This window comes from Schistocerca gregaria, chromosome 3 (assembly GCF_023897955.1).
Source record: "Schistocerca gregaria isolate iqSchGreg1 chromosome 3, iqSchGreg1.2, whole genome shotgun sequence".
Lineage (NCBI taxonomy): Eukaryota > Metazoa > Arthropoda > Insecta > Orthoptera > Acrididae > Schistocerca > Schistocerca gregaria.
In genome coordinates, this window is record NC_064922.1 from 771,815,444 (window position 1) to 771,843,254 (window position 27,811).

General features: G+C 40.2%; 1 protein-coding gene across 1 annotated transcript in view; it reads right to left on the reverse strand.

Moving 5' to 3' along the window:
• The window catches only part of LOC126354286 (26S proteasome non-ATPase regulatory subunit 6-like), a 157,773-nt gene that overhangs the window by 32,908 nt on the left and 97,054 nt on the right, over positions 1 to 27,811 (reverse strand). The window contains exons 3-5 of the mRNA XM_050003830.1: positions 24,281 to 24,486; positions 11,544 to 11,689; positions 11,239 to 11,458 (exon numbers count right to left, since the gene is read on the reverse strand). Coding sequence (XP_049859787.1) covers positions 11,239 to 11,458; positions 11,544 to 11,689; positions 24,281 to 24,486 — 572 coding nt within the window. The remainder of the gene's footprint in view (positions 1 to 11,238; positions 11,459 to 11,543; positions 11,690 to 24,280; positions 24,487 to 27,811) is intronic.

Sequence of the window (27,811 nt, forward strand, 5' to 3'; positions counted from 1 at the left end):
AAGTGGTGTGCTCTGAAGTTATTTTTTGGAGGGATCAGCAGTACCAGGATTGGATGTGATGGCCCAGGAAACCTGCTTTTGACTAGGCTGGTGGGCTAATTAAGTCCAGTGGAGGCTACGGTGAGAATGGTGGTGTACTGTTGTAAAGAGTCTGCCTCCGAATGAATACATTTGCCTCAAATGCCAAGGGCTGTTTGTATTCCACAGAAAGGATGGCAACTGTCAAAATGTAAGTACTGTTGTTTGTTAGTAGGTTTAATGTGTACAGAAGTGGGTAGCTGGTCTTCAGTAAGGATGACATCAACATCAAGAAAAGTACCATGGGATTCGAAACAGGACTATGTGAAATTTAACTGGGGGAAGATACTTACGGATTCCAGGAGTTCAACCTTTTACATCAGTATGACTACCACCTAGTTATTAGTTAGGATGAATGGGCACAGGCAGAGGGTGTAGACCAGCAATGCACAATATTCTGCTGCAAAGCATGCTGTACAATATGATAGTCATGATCTCGGTGCCTGTTCACCACGTGTGTCATCTGCATTCTTTTCCCAGACAACAGTTTCTAACAGTTTCTCAAAACGCCCTAGGTGAGAACTAGTGCTGTAACACGCTATTGGTTCTTGCCACCCACCTGGCTTTAATTTACTTTAATTTTTTCTGTCTCGGGGTTTCTTCACAATAACTACACCTTTCTTCACTTTTTTTAGTTTTCTACATCTTTCCTTTCCTGATCTGGCATCCCACTCCCACTTCTGTTAGATACAATGCACTTAGCCTTTCACTTATTAACTCATGCATGATGTTTTAGCAGTAATCACTGCCTTGCATACTATCCTGTCTTCCTCCTTTGAACTCTCTGGTTTTCAAATCTCATCCAGAGCAGTCCCCAACAATCAGTCTTTCCTTCTCATCTTGTACAGTAAATCTCTCCAGATCTGCAGTTCTTGGTGGCTTCTCAAACACCTACCACTTTCCTAAACCTCTCAAGCCATTTTCCTTCATCCCTTTTCCCTCCCCTGCAACCCTTCTGCTGGGAGGAGCCAGTGGCTTCCAAAGCTTGCATAAGTATAACCTTTTTTAATGTGTGTGTGTTTTTCTGCCACCATTTGGTGAGTAGATTTTTTTTTATCTATCTAATTACGTAATACTGTCAAAAATTGTTTTTGTTGATGTACTTTATTTGTTAGATGCTGAATGTTTTGGTGAACAAATATTAATTTATCATTACTACATTTAGCAAGTCCTCTTCTCCTTGTTTTGTTGCTGTCATGAATGAGTTTAAGTGCTTCATTATTTTGATTATATTTATTTATTTAACCTGATCAGATTAGGGCCATCAGGCCCTCTCTTACATCGGACCAGTGTTCCACACATGCAGCATTTCACACATCAGAGTTACATCATGAGAATAGTTTAAATGAGAAAACTGGATTACTCCAGTGACTATATGAATAAAGAGTAGTGACTAAGACCTAATAAAGTAAATGTGGCAGTATTTTTACAACAGGTGCTATACATACAGATTATGATAAAAGCAACAATAATAACAGTAAAAAAATCAAATAATAATGATAAACATGACTAAGACCTAATAAAGTAAATGCTGGTATTATTTTTACAACAGGTGCTATACATACAGATTATGATAAAAACAATAATAATAACAGTAAAAAAAGTGAAATAATAATGACAAACATGAGAAAAATTGGCAATAGTAATGAAAGTTTGTGCAGATGTACATTAATATCTTGGTGTGTAAAGTAGATGTTTACTAGTATAGCGAGTTTTGGGGAAGGGAGATTTAAGGAGGGGGAAAGAGAAAAGTAATGAGGTGAAGTGTATTCATGTGCAGAGGAAGGCATTACTGTTGCTTAAGTAGATACGTCATTAACTGTTTTTTGAAGCTGGACATGTTTTTAAGTTCTCTAACATAACGGGGGAGGTTATTCCAGAGTTGGGTTCCCACTACTGTAAAGGACTTGGAGAAGGTGACTGAGCGATGCAGTGGAACGGAGAGGATTTTATTATAATGGGAACGTGTGTTTCTGTCATGTTGTTCCGACATGAGCATTAGGACGAGGAGAGATATGAGGGACAGTGTACATTTATAAGGCAGTAGATGAGACAGAGTGTATGGAAATCTCTGCGTTTGTCTGCACGGAGCCAGGACAGTTTTGCATGTGCTGGTGAAATGTGGTCAAAAAGTCGAACGTCACAGATATATCGGATGCAGGCATTCATGACCAGTTCTAGACGTCGCGAATTTTCCTCAGAGAGGCCTTGTAGGATAATATCGCTGTAGTCAATGATTGGGAGTATAAACGTTTGTACTAATTTCTTTTTCAGATCGAAAGGGAAGAATTTTTTATATTTTTGTAGGACATGAAGGGATGCCGATGCTTTTTTGCACACTGCAGTTAAGTGCTCTTTGCCGAGGGAGAGAAGTTAATATTTGTTCCATTTAGAATAAGAGGTGGTACAGATTCCCGATGTTTTGGGCTAATGAGTTTATACTCTGTATTTTATCCTCTGAAGAAATTGTTGTATTACCTTCGCCTTCAGTTCACATAACTTTCCCTTAATTTTAATTATTTGGCTGATGCCCATGATAATTTTACTAACAGTCATTGTGGCTAGTCTATCAAGTACTACTTTTTGTACTTCATTTATGATTTCTTCCTGGCTGATGCTTCAGGTAGAGTTTGTCTGAGCACACATGGCATACCTTCAAAACTTGTCTCAGGATGGTTATTATTTTTTGGATTGGACTGTTTCATAATCATGATATTTTTAAAATGTTTGCTGAGATCAGATGCCAAGATGAACATTGATATCACAGTTTGGAAATCATATTCCTCGAACATTACACCAGAAGTGATAATGCAGATCCAAGAAAGATCGGTGCCATGAAAAAAATTCCAAGAAAAAAAACAGGGAGGCATGGACAAGTTTCATTAGCCTCTGCAGTTTGTATTACTGGTTCATGTCCATACAAGTACTTAATACTAATGCACTCAGCCAAGTATTATGGAAGCATGATGTATGGGAATGAGCAACAATGTGAATAAGCATTTGATATCACGAACAGGTTTGCCACAAATTTCCTCAAGCGAAATTCCCTGACATTTTCCTGGTTTCCAGACAAGTTTCAGCAGATTTCCCTGACAAATTTTGAAATCTAAAGGGTGAGTAAAGAAAGTTAACAAAATAATGTAGAGATTTCTGTATTTTTAAAAATGTAAGCCAAAATCTGAAGTACTAACATCAGCATCTTTTGTAATGAACTGTATTCAGATGGAGAAAGCAAGCCAAATAGTATATGTGTTTCATTAAGACCACTGATGCTATTTTATTTCAGTAAAATGAAACACATTTTGTGACAAAAATACGCCTTTTCTTGGAATCACATGACAGATTTAAAATACCTTCACTGATTTTGGAACTAACTTCAGAGAAAAGTAGGCCTCTTGGAAGAAATGTATACAGCTGGGAAGAGTTGTGTAAACCAACACTACAGGTGACAGCCAATAAAATGTTGGTTCTATTATGTTCGTTATTGTTAGTTATTAGCCACTGTATTATGTCTATTATTTTAGTGGTATTGTGTGTTTGCCTGCTTAGCTGAGTGGTAATGTGTTTGCCTACCATGCAGCAGGCCCAGTTTGATTCCCGGCCAGGTTGGATATTTTCTCCACTCATAATAATTTCATGATCACCGACATGCAAGTCGATCAATGTGGCATCATCTGAATGAAGAATTGCAACCCGGCAGCTGAACTTCCCTGGATGGGTTCCCGCAGCCATCAATGCCACACAATCATTTCATTTTACAGGTACTGTGTGATTTTTCTTTCGAGAACTATATGAGTACATAGTGTACAAACCACCAGCAACTGCCACAATTTTCTTCTTCTTATCATTCATACTTTCTAACATGTAAAAATAACTTTTGAAGTAACAAAATGTACTCAAACAAAAAGTCTACGAAATGCCACACTCTACAACATACTTGTGGTGAGACAGGCCCAATTCCTAAAATCTATCGCTCATGGCCTTTGGCCTGACTAGGAGCACCACAGTCCAGGGTCCATGACAGTAATCTGTGCATTACATCACATGCAAACAGACCCAGCCTGCGGGCAAATTGGTGAGACCAAATCTGATGGACAGGGCCTGTCCATTAATGGGAAACAATGGGCTTCAGATTGGCAGGCACGATCCATCAGAGTTACCCGCAGAAATGGCCTGCAGTTTTGGCCTATTGTGGAAATCCACTCATGTGGGCAGCTATTCACAAGTCACAGACAGTATGTTGATGAAATGAGACCACAGTGATCAGTTCACGCAATAGATAATTTGAGTGAATACTCTGAGAATCAATAATAATGAGGATAGGTAGCAACTCACAGTGAAGATGATCACTGAGCCTCAGATAGGCACATAGAAAAGACACAACCAAATTTTTGGCCATAGCCTTTGTCAGAAAATGAGTACACACACACTTTCACATCGTCACTCAGACATAACTCGTGCACACATGACCGCCATCTCAGGCTGTTGCGTCAATTTCCTCTGAGAATCAGATCCAAACAAACCACTCCTCGCACCTCCCTGCCTCTTATCGGCAGCTGCTAGGCTAGTGGCAAGAGGTAGTGGCAGCACTGACTGCAGGCTGACAGGAGTGGTTAAGAATGGGAGAGGCAGTGAGAGTGAGGAAATATGGAAGCAGTGCACGTACTCAGCTGCACCCAGCCAGCAATGATGCATAGCATCTCAGGAAACAAACCATTTCATCTACTGAGACAAAAATGAGATTTATTCAGTGCTTTTTTCTTCTTCAGATTTCCCTGATTTCCCTGACATGTTAGAAATTCCCTGATCTCCAAAACTTGTAGCAACCCTGATGAAACAATACTTAAGAGCCATGAGTTTGCTTTCTCACCCAAACATGATTCATGATTTCAGTTTGGCATGGATATTTCCAGCTTTGGGTTGGGACTTTCTCTATTTCAAATCAACTAAATTGATGGTAAAACTACTGTATACACAAAAAATTTTGCCACCAAGCATTAACAGCACGTGAGCGATCATATTCTGTCACACAATTAAAGACATTAAAATTCATATGGGTGTTAAAAAGTTCCTTACTGAACTGTAAACAGCTATGTGCCAGACTAGAAGGATGGTCTCTTACATTTTAGGAATACAATTTTGAAATGGTATAAAAAGGGTAAGCAGAATTAAGCAAAGCGACATTGGTAATGATATAAAATGAATGTTCCACATCCACGAGGATCTCCTCAACACGGATCTATGGAACGAAAACTAATCTAACCTAATCTAATCTAAGAAGTGTTACCCAGATGACTTGCGGAGCCGGTGCATAGAGCTGCTGTGTTGTGCTGACTGATACCTGTCACTAACTGCTGATTAGCTAGCAAAAGCTAGGCATTATAAGAGAGACGGTCCGCTTGCCTTTCAAGTGATCCATAATAAAAGAAGCAAAATCCACAAACAGTGTACACAGAAAAAACTCATATTACACATGAAAATGTAATACAATATTGCTCAGTATCTACTAATACATTTTAGAAAGTTTAGAAGGCTAGTAGCAACAGCGAGAATAATAGAAGCTGCCCTGTGTCATTTACTAGACTCAGCCATTAGACTGTATATACACTCCTGGAAATGGAAAAAAGAACACATTGACACCGGTGTGTCAGACCCACCATATTTGCTCCGGACACTACGAGAGGGCTGTACAAGCAATGATAACACGCACAGCATAGTGGACACACCAGGAACCGCGGTGCTGGCCGTCGAATGGCACTAGCTGCGCAGCATTTGTGCACCGCCGCCGTCAGTGTCAGCCAGTTTGCCGTGGCATACGGAGCTCCATCGCAGTCTTTAACACTGGTAGCATGCCGCGACAGCGTGGACGTGAACCGCATGTGCAGTTGACGGACTTTGAGCGAGGGCGTATAGTGGGCATGCGGGAGGCCAGGTGGACGTACCGCCGAATTGCTCAACACGTGGGGCGTGAGGTCTCCACAGTACATCGATGTTGTCGCCAGTGGTCGGCGGAAGGTGCACGTGCCCGGCGACCTGGGACCGGACCGCAGCGACGCACGGATGCACGCCAAGACCGTAGGATCCTACGCAGTGCCGAAGGGGAGCGCACCGCCACTTCCAAGCAAATTAGGGACACTGTTGCTCCTGGGGTATCGACGAGGACCATTCGCAACCGTCTCCATGAAGCTGGGCTACGGTCGCGCACACCGTTAAGCCGTCTTCCGCTCACGCCCCAACATCGTGCAGTCCGCCTCCAGTGGTGTCGCGACAGGCGTGAATGGAGGGACGAATGGAGACGTGTCGTCTTCAGCGATGAGAGTCACTTCTGCCTTGATGCCAATGATGGTCGTATGCGTGTTTGGCACCTTGCAGGTGAGCGCCACAATCAGGACTGCATACGACCGAGGCACACAGGGCCAACACCCAGCATCATGGTGTGGGGAGCGATCTCCTACACTGGCCGTACACCTCTGGTGATCGTCGAGGGGACACTGAATAGTGCACGGTACATCCAAACCGTCATCGAACCCATCGTTCTACCATTCCTAGACTGGCAAGGGAACTTGTTGTTCCAACAGGACAATGCACGTCCGCATGTATCCTGTGCCACCCAACGTGCTCTAGAAGGTGTAAGTCAACTACCCTGGCCAGCAAGATCTCCGGATCTGTTCCCCATTGAGCATGTTTGGGTCTGGATGAAGCGTCGTCTCACACGGTCTGCACGTCCAGCACAAACGCTGGTCCAACTGAGGCGCCAGGTGGAAATGGCATGGCAAGCCGTTCCACAGGACTACATCCAGCAACTCTACGATCGTCTCCATGGGAGAATAGCAGCCTGCATTGCTGCGAAAGGTGGATATACACTGTACTAGTGCCGACATTGTGCATGCTCTGTTGCCTGTGTCTATGTGCCTGTGGTTCTGTCAGTGTCATCATGTGATGTATCTGACCCCAGGAATGTGTCAATAAAGTTTCCCCTTCCTGGGACAATGAATTCACGGTGTTCTTATTTCAATTTCCAGGAGTGTACATTGTCATATGGACTAGCACATAAGATCCATTGTGCTAAGCAAAGATAATGTTTCACAGGAAGCCAATAGCCATCACAGTCTTGCAAGTCAGCTTGTACTATCATCCCAGGTGTATCTTCTCTTATTGGTGGACCACTGTAGTGGTACGTCTGGCTCAATACTCGGCATTCTCCAGTGCCTAGCCACAACCTGTCCACTTGTGTACACAGTCTACTTATTAAAATTACCAAAAACAATTTATAACGTATCCTAGTAAAACATAATAATGGTTGCAACAAAATACTGTCTCTGTCATGCAGCTAAGCAAAGTATTAGGTTGTGTTTAGGTTACCATCATAAATAGAATGGAAAGTCCTATGTCTTTAACAATGAATATGTCAAGCAGGACACAGACATTTGCCACTGAGATGCAAATAAGGCAGCGTTGTTTATCATAGGTGTAGTTTTCTCTTGCTGGTGGGACACTGGAGTATTGTGCAACATCCAATACTCAGTATTTGGAACATAATGTCACTGCAGCATCTAATCACAGTCTTAGTATTTGCTTTCATAGACATTTGCTTCATTAGTACTGTCTAAACTCATTTAAAACATGCTATGATAAAATATAATAATGGCTACAATGAATCATGTCATTCAAATAAAGTGGTTCAATAACAAACAATCCTAAGTGTTACATTATTTGGTCATATCTATTCCTTATAATTATTTGGTCATATCTATTCGTTGTAAATCTAATAAAACCATGCTATTGCGTGTAAATGTGTGATAGGAATTTAGTTAAAACCATGTTGCTTTGGGTGTGCCATACTACTTACATTGATACTAAAATGCAAAATGTAAAAACATAAGAAAACTTCATAAAAATAGAACAAATAGTGAGTAAGTCATAGAAATGTTTTTCCTTCTGATCTATCTGCTAATTTAACAGATTTTGGCTACAAATTTACACTTCTTCTAATGCATCTAATGATAAACAATAACCACATCTGTAGTTGTAAGTTTTCTAAATATTTAACTTTTTATTCATAATAGTATTGGTAACTCCTGGCTAGAGCAATAGGTAAAACAAGGGAGAGGCAATAGTACACACATCCACATGCACAACCACACAAGACACCTTAATGCACACTCCATGTGGCTGCGAAGTCATCTGTTCAAAAACCTGATTCTTTCTCATTACCCTCTCCTTACGTCCTGCCCCAACTCCTCCTCACCTCCAACAGTTCAGGCAACTACTTTCAATGATCAAGTTTCAATAATTATATCCATGGGAGTGTGTGTGTGTGTGTGTGGGTGTCCATGCAGTCGTTGTAACAATGTGTTTACTATTGCTGGAAAAAGCTAGTGCTCGGGAGCTGGTGTGAATGCCGTTTTCTATTATGTGTTACTGTGCTGCAGACATAAATCCACTGTAGGCCAGTGCTTGCCTTTACCTTATTTATGTATAACTTTTTTTTTAGTTTTTAAGATGGAATTTCAGTTCAGCTCTCAGTGTATGCAATTTTGGATTCATCACATTCAGATATCTTTCTCTTCTGGCATAAACAAAAAGTTATTGTAGTCTAGCATTCTCACTTTTGCTTGGAACTCCATACCAGTTTCTTTTGCTCTTCCATAAATCTCATTTTCATTTTAAAAAATGTGTACAGTCCTCTCTGATAACAACAAGTGTATTACCTTTGTTGGCTTTAGTGCCCATAGACTTTCCAGCTGCCAGTTTATCTTAATATGTTTCAAAGTTTTTAAATCCATATTAGGTTTCTGTTTACACCGTATTTTATCCTACTTCAATAAATTTCTTGGTGTCTAAGGCAATTTTGCACTGATTGGATTTATCTGGTTTTTTCTGTTGCAGTGTCTATCAAAACATTAATCTTTTTCTTTGGGCCTGTCTGCAACCAAGACACCAACAATTTCCTGCACCGGCTCTCCATAGCTCATGTTCCTTTACCACCCAGCACTTTGATTGTCACTTTAGATGTCACCTCCCTCTGTAATAACATCCTAAATTTTCCTGGCCTTGCCACTGTAAAATTAATTATTCTACAGTGTTGTTATTTCATCCTGGACTTACTGCTATTTAAATTAATTTTACTAGTTTTGGAACCGACAAGTCATCTATGTCACAATCTTTGTTCGTAAGAAGCATGTAATTTGATCTTAATTATTTGATTTTATATTACACTGTGACTGATGTTAGTAACTAGGGTGTGTGTTTAATCATTCTCAGAAATAAAGAAGGTACCAACACAGATCCCCGTGGAACAAAATCCCTGTGGAACAAAATAAATTGATTTGCTCCATGCTAGATCTCCATTTACATAACAGACACTTGTGCGTCAATGGGGATGAAATGATGATAATTAGGACAACACAACACGCAGTCCCTTAGTGGAGAAAATCTGTGCTGGACCGGGACTCGAAACCCGATTTCCCATTTATCGCGAGCGGTCACTTCACCATTTGGCTATTTGGCACAAATTTTCATTGTCATCATCCCACTCTACAGCGGATGGTAATCATTATTCGAAATTGCAAACTCATCTGATGTGTTTAGTAACAGCCGTGGTCGCTGCAGTGCATCGTCATCAGAATAACACCAGCACTGCAATATTGTATTTACCTGCCGATACCAGGCATGCGACTTTCGAGCACAACGTCAGATCTGTACAGGAATACACATAATGGATATGCAAGTGTAGATTGTAGAGCACTGGTGATGACATATGGATGTTTGGGTCTGACCGTAAGTCGTGCACAGATAGCCAAATGTAAGGCAACCACTCACGATAAGTGTGAAACCCTGGTTCGAGTTCTGAACCGGCATGTCTGTATCTGATCTACTTCAATGTCTTCAAGGATTCTAAGCTGCAATGCAGGCTTCAAATGGGCTCTTCATGGCATTAAATAGCAAATCGTACAACAATAAGATAACTTGGACCAATAAAATACAATACAATACAAATTGCACCAAGACACTGCATTCAGTTCAAAAGAAAAGTGTTAATAGAATTGAGGCATTATTGTTCTACCATAATCCACTTTTGTAATTAAATCAGGTGCTTTTCTTTTAAGGGCACCATAATGTGGAAAAATCCTGACAATTATTCATAGTGATTGCTCTCTTTTTTCTCTTGATTTTTCTCTTTTTCTGTTTGTGCTTCATTTTTGGACACCAATGAAATACTCAGTCTGAGAATGCTAGGTGATATTATTAAAAAACATTGTCTCTGATCATATGTTGTCAAGTACAACACACACAGTGAAGGAGCCAAGGACCAGAAATGAGCAGATTTCAAATGGAGGCATCACCTATAATCATAAGTTCTCTCTCTCTCTCTCTCTCTCTCTCTCTCTCTCTCTCTCTCTCTCTTCCTGATTATGAGGTTATGGAGGAAAGAGATACAAGCTGTTTCAATATTATGGTGCTAGAAAATTTTAAACTTCACTTAATTTATTGCTTACAGCTGAGGTTGGATTAATAACTTTTAAACTGAATATGAGCTCAGAAGAATAAAATTATATTATTAACAGTAATTATAATAAAAATAAAATTTTATAAACTGCAGTTTCTACAACAACTCTAAAGCAAACAACAACAATAGGAAATAACATAATTTTAGCATGGGACATAAAAAAAACATTTTGACCAAATTTTGAAAAATTTATTTGGAGCGAACTTTTCTGCAGTGACTGTCTTTGGGGTTAAATAAACATTTATATTTTTTTGCCTTCCCTATGAACTACTCTGCTAGCTTACACACATATAAACAGCAGCCTGCATAAATATAAATTTATGAATTAACACAAGATACATGAAGCAAACTTTCAGATCAATGTACAATAGCTGTGCAAAGATAAAAGTTATTTAAAAAAATGTCTAATCAATTTCCATCCTGACCAACTAATAAATTTATTTAGTTTGTGCACTGCAACTATTTATATCTTCTAAACGCATTCAGAATCTCTGTATGCTTCTTTTAATAAGAACTCTTGTATCAGCATGGCAAATTTTAAATGCAGAAATCATGCCTTATTAGCAAGACAAATGAGCATGTCCATATAAGGATTGCTCATTTTGGCATGAATGATTAATTAGAATTTGAACTGCTATTACAGAGCTTACCTTCTCCTTAAGTTCATTTCGAGGCACAGAGATCACACCCATTAGTACAATGTAACGGATAAACTCATGATAATCCATCAATTCGTAACACGTGAAAGTTAAACTTGAATCCAAAAAAGAGTTAGCAGCACTTTTAAAATCTCTTTTCATCATAGAATATATTCCTTTGTAAACTTTCATCCGGTTGCGATGTTCCCAGCTGTCACCTTCTTCTATTAAGCTTTGAAAATGATGGAAGACATTTAAAAGTGACAAAAATTTTGTAAGCAAATTTACTTACACTTTAAGCAGTTATGGTAGTTTACCTTTCTGCTTTGTCAATATTTCTTGTAATCAGGTCATGATCCCAATAGAAAAAACCAATTCTAATTAAATAAAACACAATTTCCAAGCGCTGGCCAAGAGATACAGTTTTATCATACGTGATTTGAAAATTTTTCACTGCTTCATCCTGAAAATGATGCCTGAATAAAGTACTGACCATGTAATGTAATAATTTTTACCAACTACAATATTTGCTCAATTACATTTGTTAAAGCCTCAGATACTGGCTCTATATATGTGTTACAGATGTAATTCATTTCTACAGGTCTTTTTCCATTATTTACTACAAAATATATACTGACAATTTCTTTTGAAGCACCTATCCTTTCAGCTACTTCACTATGACAAAAAAACAATTTAAATGGAATCAATATCGCTCTTCTCTTCACAATTGGAATTATATTAGTATCTACATACTATTTAAAATTACTTGAGAACTGACATTTCAGGAGTATCACATGGATGCGCAGAGCAGAGTTGAACACAGAACACATGCTTAATTTGACATTTCATCCAGTTTCTTCAAAGATATATGTCAACCAACACACACTGAAGAAACTGTATCAATGTTCTGAAGAAGTTGTAGTGTGTTTCAATTTTTTTTATTTCTTGTAGCAAGTTTTTAAAGAATACGACATGCTTACATAAATACATTTCTTGACAACGTTATGGTTCAGCATTCAGTAAAACATTTCCATAACTGAACTTACATGAATACACTGTGCAAATGAAATATCAAGAATATATCATAAGGGGTACCCGTGGTCTAGGGGTAGCGTCTTTGATTCATAATCAAAAACGTCTTTGATCCTGGGTTCGATCCCCGCCACTGTCTAAATTTTGATAAATAATCATCATTGGCGGCCGAAGACTTCCGGCATAAGAAGTCAGCCTCATTCTGCCAACGGCCTTGTCAAAGAGGGCGGAGGAGCGGATAGAGGTTCAGGGCACTCTCTTGTCCTAGGGGTGGGAAATTGCTCCTAAAGGCGGAAGAATCAGCAATGATCAACGACATGAGGATGCAGAAGGCAATGGAAACCACTGCATTAAAGACACGTAACGTGTATCTGCAGGACATGTGGCCTGTAGTTGAAGAAGTGTCATGATGATCTCTCCATTGGCAAAAGAGTCTGGAATAGTCCCCCATTCGGATCTCCGGGAGGGGACTGCCAAGGGTTAGGTTACCATGAGAAAAAGATTGAATAATCAATGAAAGGATAATGTTCTACGAATCGGGGCATGGAATGTCAGAAGCTTGAACGTGGTAGGGAAACTAGAAAATCTGAAAAGGGAAATGCTAAGGCGCAATTTAGATATAGTAGGGGTCAGTGAAGTGAAGTGGAAGGAAGAGAAGGATTTCTTGTCAGATGAGTATCGGGTAATATCAACAGCAGCAGAAAGTGGTATAACAGGTGTAGGATTCGTTATGAATAGGAAGGTAGGACAGAGGGTGTGTTACTGTTAACAGTTCAGTGACCGGGTTGTTCTAATCAGAATCGACAGCAGACCAACACCGAGAACGATAGTTCAGGTATACATGCCGACGTCGCAAGCCGAAGATGAACAGATAGAGAAAGTGTATGAGGATATTGAAAGGGTAATGCAGTATGTAAAGGGGGACGAAAATCTAATACTCATGGGCGACTGGAATGCAGTTGTAGGGGAAGGAGTAGAAGAAAAGGTTACAGGTGAGTATGGGCTTGGGACAAGGAATGAAAGAGGAGAAAGACTAATTGAGTTCTGTAACAAATTTCAGCCAGTAATAGCGAATACCCTGTTCAAGAATCAGAAGAGGAAGAGGTATACTTGGAAAAGGCCGGGATATACGGGAAGATTTCAATTAGATTACATCATAGTCAGACAGAGATTCCTAAATCAGATACTGGATTGTAAGGCGTACCCAGGAGCAGATATAGACTCAGATCACAATATAGTAGTGATGAAGAGTAGGCTGAAGTTCAAGACTATAGTCAGGAAGAATCAATACGCAAAGAAGTGGGATACGGAAGTTCTAAGGAATGACGAGATACGTTTGAAGTTCTCTAACGCTACAGATACAGCAATAAGGAATAGCGCAGTAGGCAGCACAGTTGAAGAGGAATGGACATCTCTAAAAAGGGCCATCACAGAAGTTGGGAAGGAAAACATAGGTACAAAGAAGGTAGCTGCGAAGAAACCATGGGTAACAGAAGAAATACTTCAGTTGATTGATGAAAGGAGGAAGTACAAACATGTTCCGGGAAAATCAGGAATACAGAAATACAAGTCGCTGAGGAATGAAATAAATAGGAAGTGCAGGGAAGCTAAGATGAAATGGCTGCAGGAAAAATGTGAAGACATCGAAAAAGATATGATTGTCGGAAGGACAGACTCATCATACAGGAAAGTCAAAACAACCTTTGGTGACATTAAAAGCAACGGTGGTAACATTAAGAGTGCAACGGGAATTCCACTGTTAAATGCAGAGGAGAGAGCAGATAGGAGGAAAGAATACTTGAAAGCCTCTATGAGGGTGAAGATTTGCCTGATGTGATAGAAGAAGAAACAGGAGTCGATTTAGAAGATATAGGGGATCCATTATTAGAATCGGAATTTAAAAGAGCTTTGGAGGACTTATGGTCAAATAAGGCAGATGGGATAGATAAAATTCCATCAGAATTTCTAAAATCATTAGGGGAAGTGGCAACAAAACGACTATTCAAGTTGGTGGGTAGAATATATGAGTCTGGCGACATACCATCTGACTTTCGGAAAAGCATCATCCACACAATTCCGAAGATGGCAAGAGCTGACAAGTGCGAGAATTATCGCACAATCCGCTTAACAGCTCAAGCATCGAAGAAGCTTACAAGAATAATATACAGAAGAATGGAAAAGAAAATTGAGAATGCGCTAGGTGACGACAGTTTGGCTTTAGGAAAAGTAAAGGCACGAGAGAGGCAATTCTGACATTACGGCTAATAATGGAAGCAAGGCTGAAGAAGAATCAAGACACGTTCATAGGATTTGTCAATCTGGAAAAAGCATTCGACAATATAAAATGGTGCAAGCTGTTCGAGATTCTGAAAAAAGTAGGGGTAAGCTATAGGGAGAGACAGGTCATATACAGTATGTACAACAACCAAGAGGGAATAATAAGAGTGGACGATCAAGAATGAAGAGCTCGTATTAAGAAGGGTGTAAGACAAGGCTGTAGCCTTTCGTCCCTACTCTTCAATCTGTACATCGAGGAAGCAATGATGGAAATAAAAGAAAGGTTCAGGAGTGGAATTAAAATACAAGGTGAAAGGATATCAATGATACGATTCGCTGATGACATTGCTATCCTGAGTGAAAGTGAAGAAGAATTAATGATCTGCTGAACGGAATGAACAGTCTAATGAGTACACAGTATGGTTTGAGAGTAAATCGGAGAAAGACGAAGGTAATGAGAAGTAGTAGAAATGATAACAGTGAGAAACTTAACATCAGGATTGATGGTCACGAAGTCAATGAATTCTGCTACCTAGGCAGTAAAATAACCAATGACAGACGGAGCAAGGAGGACATCAAAAGCAGACTCGCTATGGCAAAAAAGGCATTTCTGGCCAAGAGAAGTCTACTAATATCAAATACCGGCCTTAATTTGAGGAAGAAATTTCTGAGGATGTACGTCTGCAGTACAGCATTGTATGGTAGTGAAATATGGACTGTGGAAAAACCGGAACAGAGGAGAATCGAAGCATTTGAGATGTGGTGCTATAGACAAATGTTGAAAATTAGGTGGACTGATAAGGAATGAGGAGGTTCTACGCAGAATCGGAGAGGAAAGGAATATGTGGAAAACACTGATAAGGAGAAGGGACAGGATGATAGGACATCTGCTAAGACATGAGGGAATGACTTCCATGGTACTAGAGTCAGCTGTAGAGGGCAAAAACTGTAGAGGAAGAGAGAGATTGAAATACGTCAAGCAAATAATTGAGGACGTAGGTTGCAAGTGCTACTCTGAGATGAAGAGGTTAGCACAGGAGTGGAATTCGTGGTGGGCCGCATCAAACCAGTCTCAGTAGACTGATGACCAAAAAAAACATATTCTTACTCATTGCAACTTTCAGTTGTCTACTGATTCTGACAGCACCATTTAACATGGGATAATTTGAGTTAAACGTGGCAAATAACACATTGTTTATGCTTGCAAAATCTAAGCAGCCTCTTCTTTAGTTTCATTACAAGAAACAAATCATTAGTTTTATTATTAATGTCTTTTCACATTTTTGGGGTTGTCACAAGTTTCCACAATGAAATTCCCTGATATTTCCCTGATTTCCAGAAAAGGTTCAGCATTTTCCCTGACAAATTTTGAGATCTCAAGGGTATGTTAAGATGTAAGGTGACAATCTGTCTTTGCAGTTATGATAAAAGAAGCAATAGTTCTAACAAGAAATAACTAAACAAAACTTGCAAGCAGATGGTGTTTCCTGATGTGAGCAAAAGTATTTAGCACTAACTTCAACATCTTTTGTAATGAAGTTTTTAGATGTAGAAAGCAAGCCAAATGGTATATGTGTTTCATTAAGACCACTGATGTTATTTATTTCAATAAAACAAAACATTTGGTGACAAAAATACATTTCCTTGGAGACACAAGACAGATTTAAAATACACAGTAAGCCTCTTGAAAGAAGTGCCTTTAAACTACTTTTGAAATACCAAAATGTACTAGAACAAATAAAATATCTATAAAACACCACACTGTACAATGTACTTGTGGTAAGACAGTTGCAATTCCTTAAATCCATCGCCCATGGCCTCTGGACTGCTGAGAAGCACCGAAGTCCTGGGTCCATGGATAAACCACCGAAATCTGCTGCATTACGCCACACACAAACATAGCCGGCCTGCAGGCAGATCAGTGGGACTAGATCTGATGAGCATGGCCTGCGCATTTGTGGGAACCGAATGGCTTCAGATCGGCAGGCCCCATCCATTACAGATACCCCCAGTAACAGCCTACAGTTTTGGCCTGTCATGGAAATCTACTTGTGTGGCCAGCTATTCAAGAGCCACAGACAGCATGTTGATGAAATGAGACCATGGTGATCAATCTATGTAACAGATAGCTTGTTCAAATACTCTTGGGAATCAAAAATAATCTCTATAAATTTGATTGCTGAACCACAGACAGGCAAGTAGAAAAGACAATTACATTCTCACAACTACATTTCCAGCCATAGCTTTTGACAGAAAAATGAGAGCAAACACACAATCACTCAGACACAACTGATGCACACATGATCACCATCTCTGGCTGCTGTGTCTATAGTCTCTGAAAATCAGATCCAAAGAAACCCCTCATGCCTCCCTCCCTCTCATTGGTTAGGCTAGCAACAAGAAGTGGAGGCAGCACTGACTGCAAGTTGAGGGGAGTGGTAGGAAGGGGAGAAGCAGCAGTAATCAGGGAAGCAACAAACAGCTGCACCCAGCCAACAATAATGCTCAACACCTCAGTAAACAAACCATTTCATCTACTGACACAAAAACGAGATTTTTCCAGTGTTTCTTTCTTTTTCTAATTTCCCTGATTTTGCTGATGTGTTTGAAACTCCCTGATATTCCCTGATTTTGCATTCAGGAACATATTCAGAATTTTTATCTGAGATGTTGCTTGATCATATTGATTTCTGAATCACTTAGAAGGTTTCACAGCTGTATCAAGTCTTTTACAGCCATGCTGGCTGCCACATATTCTGCTTCTGTAGTGCTCAAGGTCACAATTATTTGTTGCTCAGAGGACCATATTATCACTTCATTTGATAACAGAAAAACAAAACCAGAAGTTGACTGCCTTGTTTCTACATCTCCCGCATAATCCAAGTTGCTATATCTGAACAGTGTCATCTTGTCTTCATTCTTTCTCTAAAATATACCACAATCTTTCATGCCTTACACATACTTGAAAATGCATGTGCTGGCTTGACAATCATTCTCATCATAACTGTTCAAGTATTTGATCAGTGCACTCACTGCAGAAGTCAGACCTAATTGACTAACTGTTGTGGGAAACAAAAGTGAACTGCTTACCTTAATGGAAATTTTGCTCACTGAGCATTTTTGTCCATTGAGTACAATTTCACATCTGGATTTACCAGAACAGATGCAGGATTAACAATACAAAACATTTCAGGATTCATGTAACGTACGCTGTTTGGTGCACAAATGGCACTTTTTCTTCTCTATTTCGCTAAATTTCCATTCCTCAAAAAACTTTCACTTTGGAAATACTTATTATAATGTTTTTGCCATTTCTTCTACAATGACACTGAGGGATTCTTTGCTTTTTCCAATCAACAGCCCGTCCTCTACAAACAAAGTTAAGATGACAAGATCATTTCCAACTTTCTCAGAGAAAATACATTTAGTTGTGTCATTCTCTTGGAAACCAAACTTCAAGAATTTACAAAACATTTGATTCCAACAGCAGGAAGTACATTTAAACAATAAAAAGAATTTTTAAGCTGCATACATATTCATTCTCATCTAGCATCACACCTTGAGGCACTGATATTTAAATTTCCTCATTTAGTTTTCCAAATAAAAACTCAAGTTTTTACACTGAACTGCAACATTTCAAAATCTTCTACTCTGAAATCACAAGTAAAGTGAGTAGTAAGTGGTATCTTCTCACAACTAATGAGAAAGTTTTGTTGTAGTCCAGTCCAGACAATTGAATGAAACCTTGAGTGACAAGTTGAACTTTATGTTTGGGGCCATTCTTCAGTTTTTGATGCTTGAATTTGGAAAATCCACTTTGAGTCTGTTGGGTCTCTTTTGGCATGATGACAGAAGTTTCATTCATTTGATGCACTTTGAAATCATTTCTATTTTACTCATTTCTATTTTATCTGTTTAGATCCAAGTTTGCTTCTTCAAATATGTTAGGTTCAAGACAATCTACATAGTTCACATCATATCTGGCTGGATGTTTAATCTGGCTCCTGTCACATAACCTGTAAGACTGCTGCTGAGCTTTGAGTAGTTATTTGTGATCTTGACCCACCTCTCCTTGTGCTATTTCTCATCTTCAGCAGGTGGCTCAATATCATGTGCTCCACCTTTGCCTTCAGATTATTCTTTATTTGAATCCAAAATAGGGAACAAATTATGTAAACTGACACAATCCTGCTTCAAAACAAGTTTATGGATGGTCAGGATTCCCTCACAGAAATTCATGCTGTGGAATTCGATGACATTCTTGTTTTCTGGACCAAAAAGTTTGTAACTGCAAGATTATCTCTGATATCTGAACACAATAATTAATTTTCTTGGTCTTTGAATCCAACTTCTGGGAGAACAATTTAGAAATACGGCTGAATGCTTCTCTTCTGAAAGCTTTCAAGTGTAAGATTTGGTGTAAGATTTGGGGTCTTCTGCCTGACCATAATTTGATTGGTATTGTGTTTCTTTTTAATTGCAGTCCAATTCAATATACTGTATCAACAGTGGTGTTAGATGCCTCCACCCACAAAATTTTTGGAAAACTCCCTGCAATGACCAGGGTCCTCTAAGACCCGACAATTGTCCTGTTTCCACACTCTGCATTCCCGTTTTGTTGAGGAGTATGCGGTGCCACTGTCTTGAGTTCTCGTGATGTACTTCTTCGAGTGTTCCATGCCTCAATCAACTGAGATGGTCTCTGTACTTTCAGGCACCCTGTTCAACATCAACTCAAATTCCTTGTAATGATAAAAAATGTTGAATTTACTTCTCAAGAAACAGGCGCGACAGAAACCAGATGTGTCATCTGTGAATGCTACAAAATACTTTGCACCACTGAGTGATCTGACCTGCACTGGTCCACATTCACTGACGTATATAAAAGCACTAATTTCCAAATTCCTTGCTTCAATTTTCTCATTAAAAGGTAAGACTTTCCATATTGACATACTTCACAAAAGAATGACGCTGCTTCAGACGTGGTTATTTCCTTGATAAGATCTGTTTTGATCAAATTTGCAATCAATTTGACATTTATATGAGTCAATCTTTTGTAACAGGTTTTGAGGTTATTCGCCATTGACAAATTCGCTTCACATAGGGTATTTGACACAAAAAAACATTCTGCAAATCAGATTTCTTATTTTATTCCTTGGGCAATGACACATCCATCACGAGAGACATTTGCAAACTTATCAACAAAGCTCAACTCAAAACCATTCATTGTACAAACACAGACAGAAAACAACACTTCATTTTGGGACACACAATACATCATCAATCTGTCCATCTATCCATCTACCCAACACCCCTTTACAAATTTCTTTATTTTAATTGTTCTAATTCTCTTCACTTCTCATTTGGTGTTATCTGCAAAAGAAATTGCAATGTTTTGACATTAACAAATTTCACTGAATCATTCCTGCCAAAACGTGATGTGCCACAACTCACCTTCAGCAAATGGCTTCAAGTGCAACAGCTATCTGATGAGAAATTCTGTAGCCAATTCTCACATGAGTCTCTTCCCAGGATGACCAACATCTCACAAATAACTGAAATATTTTTATCAGTAGCATGAGCTGTCAAAATTGACATGGTAATTGTTCAAATGAAGCAACTCATCTTATACCTTCCATTGCCACCATATTACAAAGAATACTTATTATTAAGTGGTAACTTACTTTGTTTGAAAAGCTGCCTTTCACTTCAAGGTTTACTGCCTTTATTTCATCGGCGACATATTAGTTGTACTCTGCCACTTGATTTACTGCACAGTGACATCTTAAATTAAATGTCTATACCTGATTTCATGCTTTTTGACACACTAAACACTATGCACTGCAGTCATGTTCAGGGGAAAGGTATTATCCTCCCTTGCAACACTGAAATATGGTAGTGCTGAGGACTTGCTGTTCAGAGTGCTTGCTGCTTCTGTCATGTCTAAATGAACTGATTGGTAGGACTGGCAGCCAACACAGCCCATACTCTTTCCGTTGCTCCATTTACTTCTCATGGCTCTTTACTTCTGTCACCTTTGCTGAAAAGCCCTTGTCCCATTGAAAAAAATCAGAGCCAGGAAGTTCAGGTGATCTCACAGACCTTGCTTTATGTCCAAAAATATCAGAAATGTTTCCAGAATGTGATTTTCACTCTGCAGTGGAGTGTGTGCTGATATGAAATTTCCTGGCAGATTAAAACTGTGTGCCCGACCGAGACTCGAACTCGGGACCTTTGCCTTCCGCGGGCAAGTGCTCTACCATCTGAGCTACCGAACCACGACTCACACCCGGTACTCACAGCTTTACTTCTGCCAGTATCTCGTCTCCTACCTTCCAAACTTTACAGAAGCTCTCCTGCGAACCATGCAGAACCAGCACTCCTGAAAGAAAGGATACTGCGGAGACATGGCTTAGCCACAGCCTGGGATGACTGAAAGAAAGGATACTGCGGAGACATGGCTTAGCCACAGCCTGAAGGCTGGCAAGGTCCTGAGTTCGAGTCTCGGTCGGGAAACACAGTTTTAATCTGCCAGGAAGTTTCATATCAGAAATGTTGTTTATTGACAAGCCCATTCACATGAAAGATTGCCTCTTCAGGAGGCATCACAAGATTTCTCAGAAAGGATTCAGCCTGATTAATTACCAGTATGTCCAGTTAAGTTGTGCAGAAATTTCACCTACTTACTATCTCTCTCAGCTGTAGCTGTTGAACCATTTGCATCCTATAAGGATTATACTTTAAATCCTGTTTCACAGTCCTCTGTAAAGATCTGTGAGGGATTTAAATGCTGTGGAATGTTAACTGAGGAATCACTAAGAGTCTTGTTGCAGAGCTGCATTAACTTGTTGGATATTTTCCAGAATTTACAGAAGTCATCTCACACCACATGGCAGTCCCTTCCACAACCATGTTGTGAACTGAACGGAATGGCATAGGATCCAATTAGATGTGGTAGATGGTGTGAGAACATCTAGGTGTTTGCAGCCTGGCCACTTAAATGTTCTATTTCCTATGAGCCACTCTGTATTGACAGCACAATCTTGTTTAAAAAGAACAGCAACAGCCATTCAGTTAACACAATTTATGTACCAAGGACATCATTAATTAGTATACAGAACTGCGAAACACATATTTTCAATAGGTTGCACAAATACTGAAGATTGTTAGTGACAAACCACCTCCTTTAAAATGCAATATGAAGACATCTCCCCCCCCCCCTCCCCCCGCCAACCCAAAAAACCAACCCTGAGTCACTGCAAGAATATTAAACACACACTCACATGCTCGTATGGGTGGATGGGAAGGAGGGGGGGTGGGGGGGCATGAGCTTCACCATTGCCATAGCTTAGATGATTGAATTTTCTGAGCTGGGTAGCTGTAAGATTATTAGGACTCAAAGGAATTATAGACATTGGTTACAAATGGACTTTGATTTAAATCAATGGGGAAGATTGAAAATTTGTGCTGGAAACGGTTTCAAACCAGGTTCTCCTGCTTATTAGGCAGATATGCTGACCAATGTGCCATCTGTACACAGTAGTCATTGCAACTGCATGGACTAGCTTAGCAAGCCTCCTGTCAGACCCAAATTCTCACCCTGTCCACACACTTTGAATTTAGCACCTCTTGCCCATTATTATCACGACTTGTAGCATTTCACTGACTCCCATAAAAGTTCAAGCCTGGTGGCATCTGCACTGAAGAGATCATTGGCCATCCTCATCTTAATTATTTATATGTGGTGCCTGTTCTTTCAGACGTTCCCAAAAGAACAGATCCCTAAAAGAACAGATATGACACACACATGTAAGATTATTGCATGTGTTGATTAAAATTCACTTCCTATCAGACAATAACATCAGGCGTCACTTAAACTAATTCAGCTCCTCATTTTCAAATGTATACTTGACCCTAGAGATATTGCCACAAAGAGGTAGTGGCATGAAAGTGGGTAGAAAGGGCTAAATAAAGTCAAAAAGAATATTGCATTGAACAACATTGTTAAAATTTGCTTCTAACAAATTACAACTATTCATCTACAGATTTTCAAGATAAGAAAATAAACAACTCCATCAAATATTCAAATGCGAAAAACTATGGTAAAATGGTAAAAACCATGTTTAAATACTACGAACTAAGTCCTCAGGTTCCCACAGAGGAATGCTAAATGTGTTGCTAGTAATGCGTTCATGTTACAGATGGTGACCATTTGACAATGTTCATTTTCATATGAATAGCAATGGTATCTTAGAAGACCTACTGCACACATTCCAGGTGGGAATGGTTGGAAGGGAACAGTGTGGATGTTAATGAGTGTGGCTCTGAAATGCATCACATGTTAATCCCACAGAATAGCTGACTTTATAAAATAGCACTTTCAGTCATTTGACACCCTGCACATCTTCAAATCATTTCTGAAGCTTATGCTGCATATAAAAATGTTCACCAAATCATAGGTATATAATCAAATATTAAGAAATTACCACAGTTGATCCTTGTTGTGATGAGGATGATGATGATTAAGTGCCATACTCTGTGACAGAGCGTAGGGCAACGATGTGGGAGACCCACACCGTCGTACTAGGCAAGGTCCTAGTGGAGCTAGTTTGCCATTGCCTTCCTCTGACCTTAATGGGGATGAGCGATGATGATGAAGACGACACAACAACACCCAGTCATCTCGAGGCAGGGAAAATCCCTGACCCCGCCCGGAATCGAACTCGCAACCCCGTGCTCAGGAAGCAAGAACGCTACCGCAATACCACGAGCAGCAGACTGTCTAGTGTTATCTCATTTGAAAGTGAGTGAACGTTTTCTAAATGTCTGCAAATTGTGTAATGAGGTGGGATGTGGGTACCAGCCCAGTATTCACCTGGTCGCATATGGGCACAAACATGGGCATACGGGCCAGCACACCAGACATCATCGTAAATGTGCCAGGTGGATTCAACCCTGGGCTGGTGCGCCTCCCGTCTTGGAAACATTGTGTTAATGCACGCGGCTATCAGGGAGGGTCACTGCATTGAGTACAGGTTTTCCCAAGTTACGCAACAGGGTTTTGCGAGAACAAAACATTTAAGAGAGATTAAAATCATGTTCGGACCCGAACTCAAACCAGTTGTACATAACAAAAACAGGAGATGAACTGTATTACTTCTGTGATCAGATTGTGTACACACTAAATTTCATTTAAAACACTCTGGAATTTAGATATGTAGAAGCTCACTTAACATGAAACTACAGTGTGGGTAGTGATTTGTTGTAGAAGGTATGAGAGTGAGCAGTTCTGCACTGAGTAGACTATGTTCTGCATTCATTGTTTCATTCATTCACTCCACATGTTGTGTAGATGATAATGATAATGATAATGATGATTATGATGATGATGATGATGGTGGTGGTGATGATTTGGGTTGAGGGGGCACTCAACATCATGGTCATCAGTGCCCTGACAAAAAGTTAACATGCAAGTCTCATGGGTGGGGACAAAGGCTGTCCCCACATGCGGAGCAGTTTTTAACACATTAAAGTCTGCAGCTCGTCCCCACCAATTTAGGGATGAGGCATGACAAACACAAATGAGTCTTCATAGATGATGAACACACTAATGTATTCAACTAAAGAAAAGTAAGTGGTATCATCATATAATAGAAAGCCAGTAATTAGTCCAATTTCACTATGTATCTGTGATAGTTTAACCACATACAGTAGCTAATCTAGATTCAAACCCAGTAGTTTTTACCTTTGCTCCAATAGTGCATAGGTATTCTGATTTTTTCATGAATGCTCCCTGAACTTCCATTTCCCCTAAATTCTTCTCTGCATCTTCAATTTCATCATCAAGTTGTTTAAGTTTTTCCATATTAAGCTGCTTTAGTCTAGACAACAGCACTTCATCAACAGTCCATTTTAAGCTCTTGCACCATTCTTCATAAATTGGTGCCATTTCTGAAACATTGGAGAATGACATTAATGAAAAGAAATATAGAAAAAGTTGTTCACGTTAAATGTAATGCGAATACAAAATTTTAAAAATTTTTCAGTGTAATCGACTGTCACAGGGTGTACCACTAACTGCCAAAGTTACCAGTTGATGTTGAAAGAACTGCTATCACCACCCCATTCGGACTGTTCGAGTATCTGTTTATGCCATTTGACCTTAAAAACACCACACAGACGTGGCAACTGTTCATTGACTCTGTTGTTGGGAAACCAGACATTGCGTAAGGGTACCTGGACAACTTGTTAATTTTCTCTTCCTCATTCGAGGAACATGAACTCCACTTAAATACGGTTTTACAACTGTTACAAGCAAATGGTGTCTAGGTGAACAATACTAAGTCACAACGCCACCATACAAGAGTCACTTTTCTGGGCCAAGTGGTTTCTGCCAACCGCATTCACCCCCTAACCAAATGGGTCGAGACTATCAGTACGGTGCCTTTGCTCAAAGACTTTCATGGCCTCTGTTCCTTCCTAGGAACCGCAAATCACTACCACGAAAACATTCCCCATGCCGCCAACATAGAAGCCCCACTGACAGATGCTCTCACAGGCAACAACAATTCAGCATCTCGGGCAGTCACATAGACTCCAGACATGTGACGCACATTTGATAACCTCAAGTCAGCCTTACAGATGGCCGTTACACTCACTCACACCATCCCTGATGCTCCCATCTCGCCTACTACAGATACGAGTGATACAGCAGTGGGGTCGGTACATTTGCAATCTGTGGGTTCTGTTGTACAGCTGCTCAGATTTTTCTCTCACAAACTGTCAACTTCTCAATGCAAACAGTCAACCTTTGACTGGGAACTATTTGCTATTTACACCACTATGAAACATTTCCAAGACGATATCAAAGGTCGCCATCTCGTGGTATTTACTGACCATGAACCACTCATATACGCTTTCCACAACCCAGGCAAGGACCCATCCCCGAGGCACTTCCATCATATGGACCTCAAATGCCAGTTTACAACTAACATCAGAGGGGCAGATAATGTCGTAGGCAATTTTTTATCTCATGCATCTTTACTATCTTCATAACTAGACCTCAACGAACTCCCTAGATTGAAAACAGATGATACTGAACTTGTCGCATTGCACCCAGATAGTAAAACAGAACTCAAACTTGAGTTACAGGCACTTCCTAGGTTCTCATCACCATCTGGTGTGACATTTCAACTGGACAAATACGTCTGGTGATTGCCGAACCTCTCCATCAGGACATTTCTAATAGTATTCCTGACTTGGCACTTCCTGGCATATGCACCACTGCACATCTGGTATCCAAACATTTCATTTGGCCTTGGGTGATTAAATAATGTCGCAGGTGGGTGCAAGCATATGTGGCTTGTCTGCATACAAAATAGGACGTCATGCGCAGCCCCCCTTGGGTACATTCGATGTGGCAAAACAAAGATTTCAACACACACACACACACACACACACACCGATATTGTTGGACCCCCCCCCCCCCCTTCCGGACCTCTTTCGTTACATACTGTCTGCCATCAACAGGTTTACACGCTGGGTGGAGGTGATTCCCCTCACTATTTTCACAGCCGGCGCAGTGGCCCGAGCCCTTTTATTAATATAATTCTTGTCCCTCAGCTGCTCAGTCTCTATCACCACTGACCAGGGCCACCAGTCTGAGACCTCCCTCTTATGGCATCTTTGAGAACTGTGGGGGGTGAAACGATTAAAAACAGCACACCACCTACAGAGCAACAGGCTTGTCGAACACTGACACCGAACGCTTAAAGCTTCAGTGATATGCCATAGAGACAAGTGGGCTGACACCCTACTATGGGTAGTGCTAGGCATTCGGACTGCATACAAAGAAACTCTTGGTGCATCTTGGTGCACCTCAAACAGTATGTATCTGCCGCCTTAAACTGTCATGGTCTCTAGGAGAACTGCTTGAAACTCCTCCCAGCTGGCTCCCACCTCCTCCCACATCCACCTCGCCTGAGGTATCTACCGACAATTCACGGTTGAGTGATGACTATTCCCACACGTGTGATGTTACCTACTGCCAGTTGTGTGACAGTGCTGTGTTACAGGTGTGTGTGACATCAACACACACAGTGACACATGTGATGACTCTCCCCCTCCTATAGGCAGCCCTGCCCCTCCCCAGTTAGGATTTAGTGACTTATCAGGGGCCAGACACAGAATGTGTGATGTCACCGATGATGATTCGTGTGGAGATTCTGTCACCACCTCCATGGAAATGGTAATTAATGTGAACACTGATTTCATTTGTAGTACTAAAGTGATTTTTGTTGTGTATCCTGGTAATGTGTTTGTATTCTATGAACAAGCCAGCTTCCCCAATGACAACTTTACCAGCATTCACCTTCTCCAGTCTATCCCCTTGCCTGTTGGTACTGACCCGTCAACAGTCAAAGTCCTTCATACTGCAACAGGTATTTAGGTTCACTACCCTGACTCCTCACAATCCACCATCGCCTCCCCGGATTCCTCCACTGTGGTACAAGGATTTGCCTATTTGCGCAGAACCATCCGCCCCCCTCACTGGCTCGAGGACTTCATTTCCTAATGTAATGTATTGTTTCCGTTAAACGCCCTCTCCCCCCCCCCCCTCTCTACCCCGGTGCTTCCTTTACACGTATGCCCTCATATTTCTCTTTGTGCTCCACAATGAAAGGGGGAGGGGGGGGGGGAGGGACTAATATGCCAACTATCGACAAAGTCATGTATCAACACCTTTGTTTTCGTTTTCTAAGTTCTTTGGGAGCAGTCGTGGCTTACTATCTATATTACTATTTATTCTACAGGTAGTTACTGCTGGGAAAAACAAATTATTAGACACCAATCATAAGCAAAGAAATTGTAAATTTAGTGGTGTATGTTGCAGGCAATTCATTTTGTACATTCCAAGTTTTTAATTTCTGTGTATGACAAGCCCAGTAATGTTTATATGATGACAGGGATGTTAAGTAAGTACGTAAATAAATAAATAGCTAAACTGGATGCTATAAATTAAATAGTCTATTTCTTAAGGAAGAATATGAAGAAAGAAGTTGTCAATAAAATAGAAAGAAACTTCCACATGGGAAAAATATATTAAAAACAAAGATTCCAAGACTTACCAAGCGGGAAAGCGCCGGCAGACAGGCACATGAACAAAACACACAAACACACACACAGAATTACTAGCTTTCGCAACCGATGGTTGCTTCTTCAGGAAGGAGAGGGAAAGACAAAAGGATGTGGGTTTTAAGGGAGAGGGTAAGGAGTC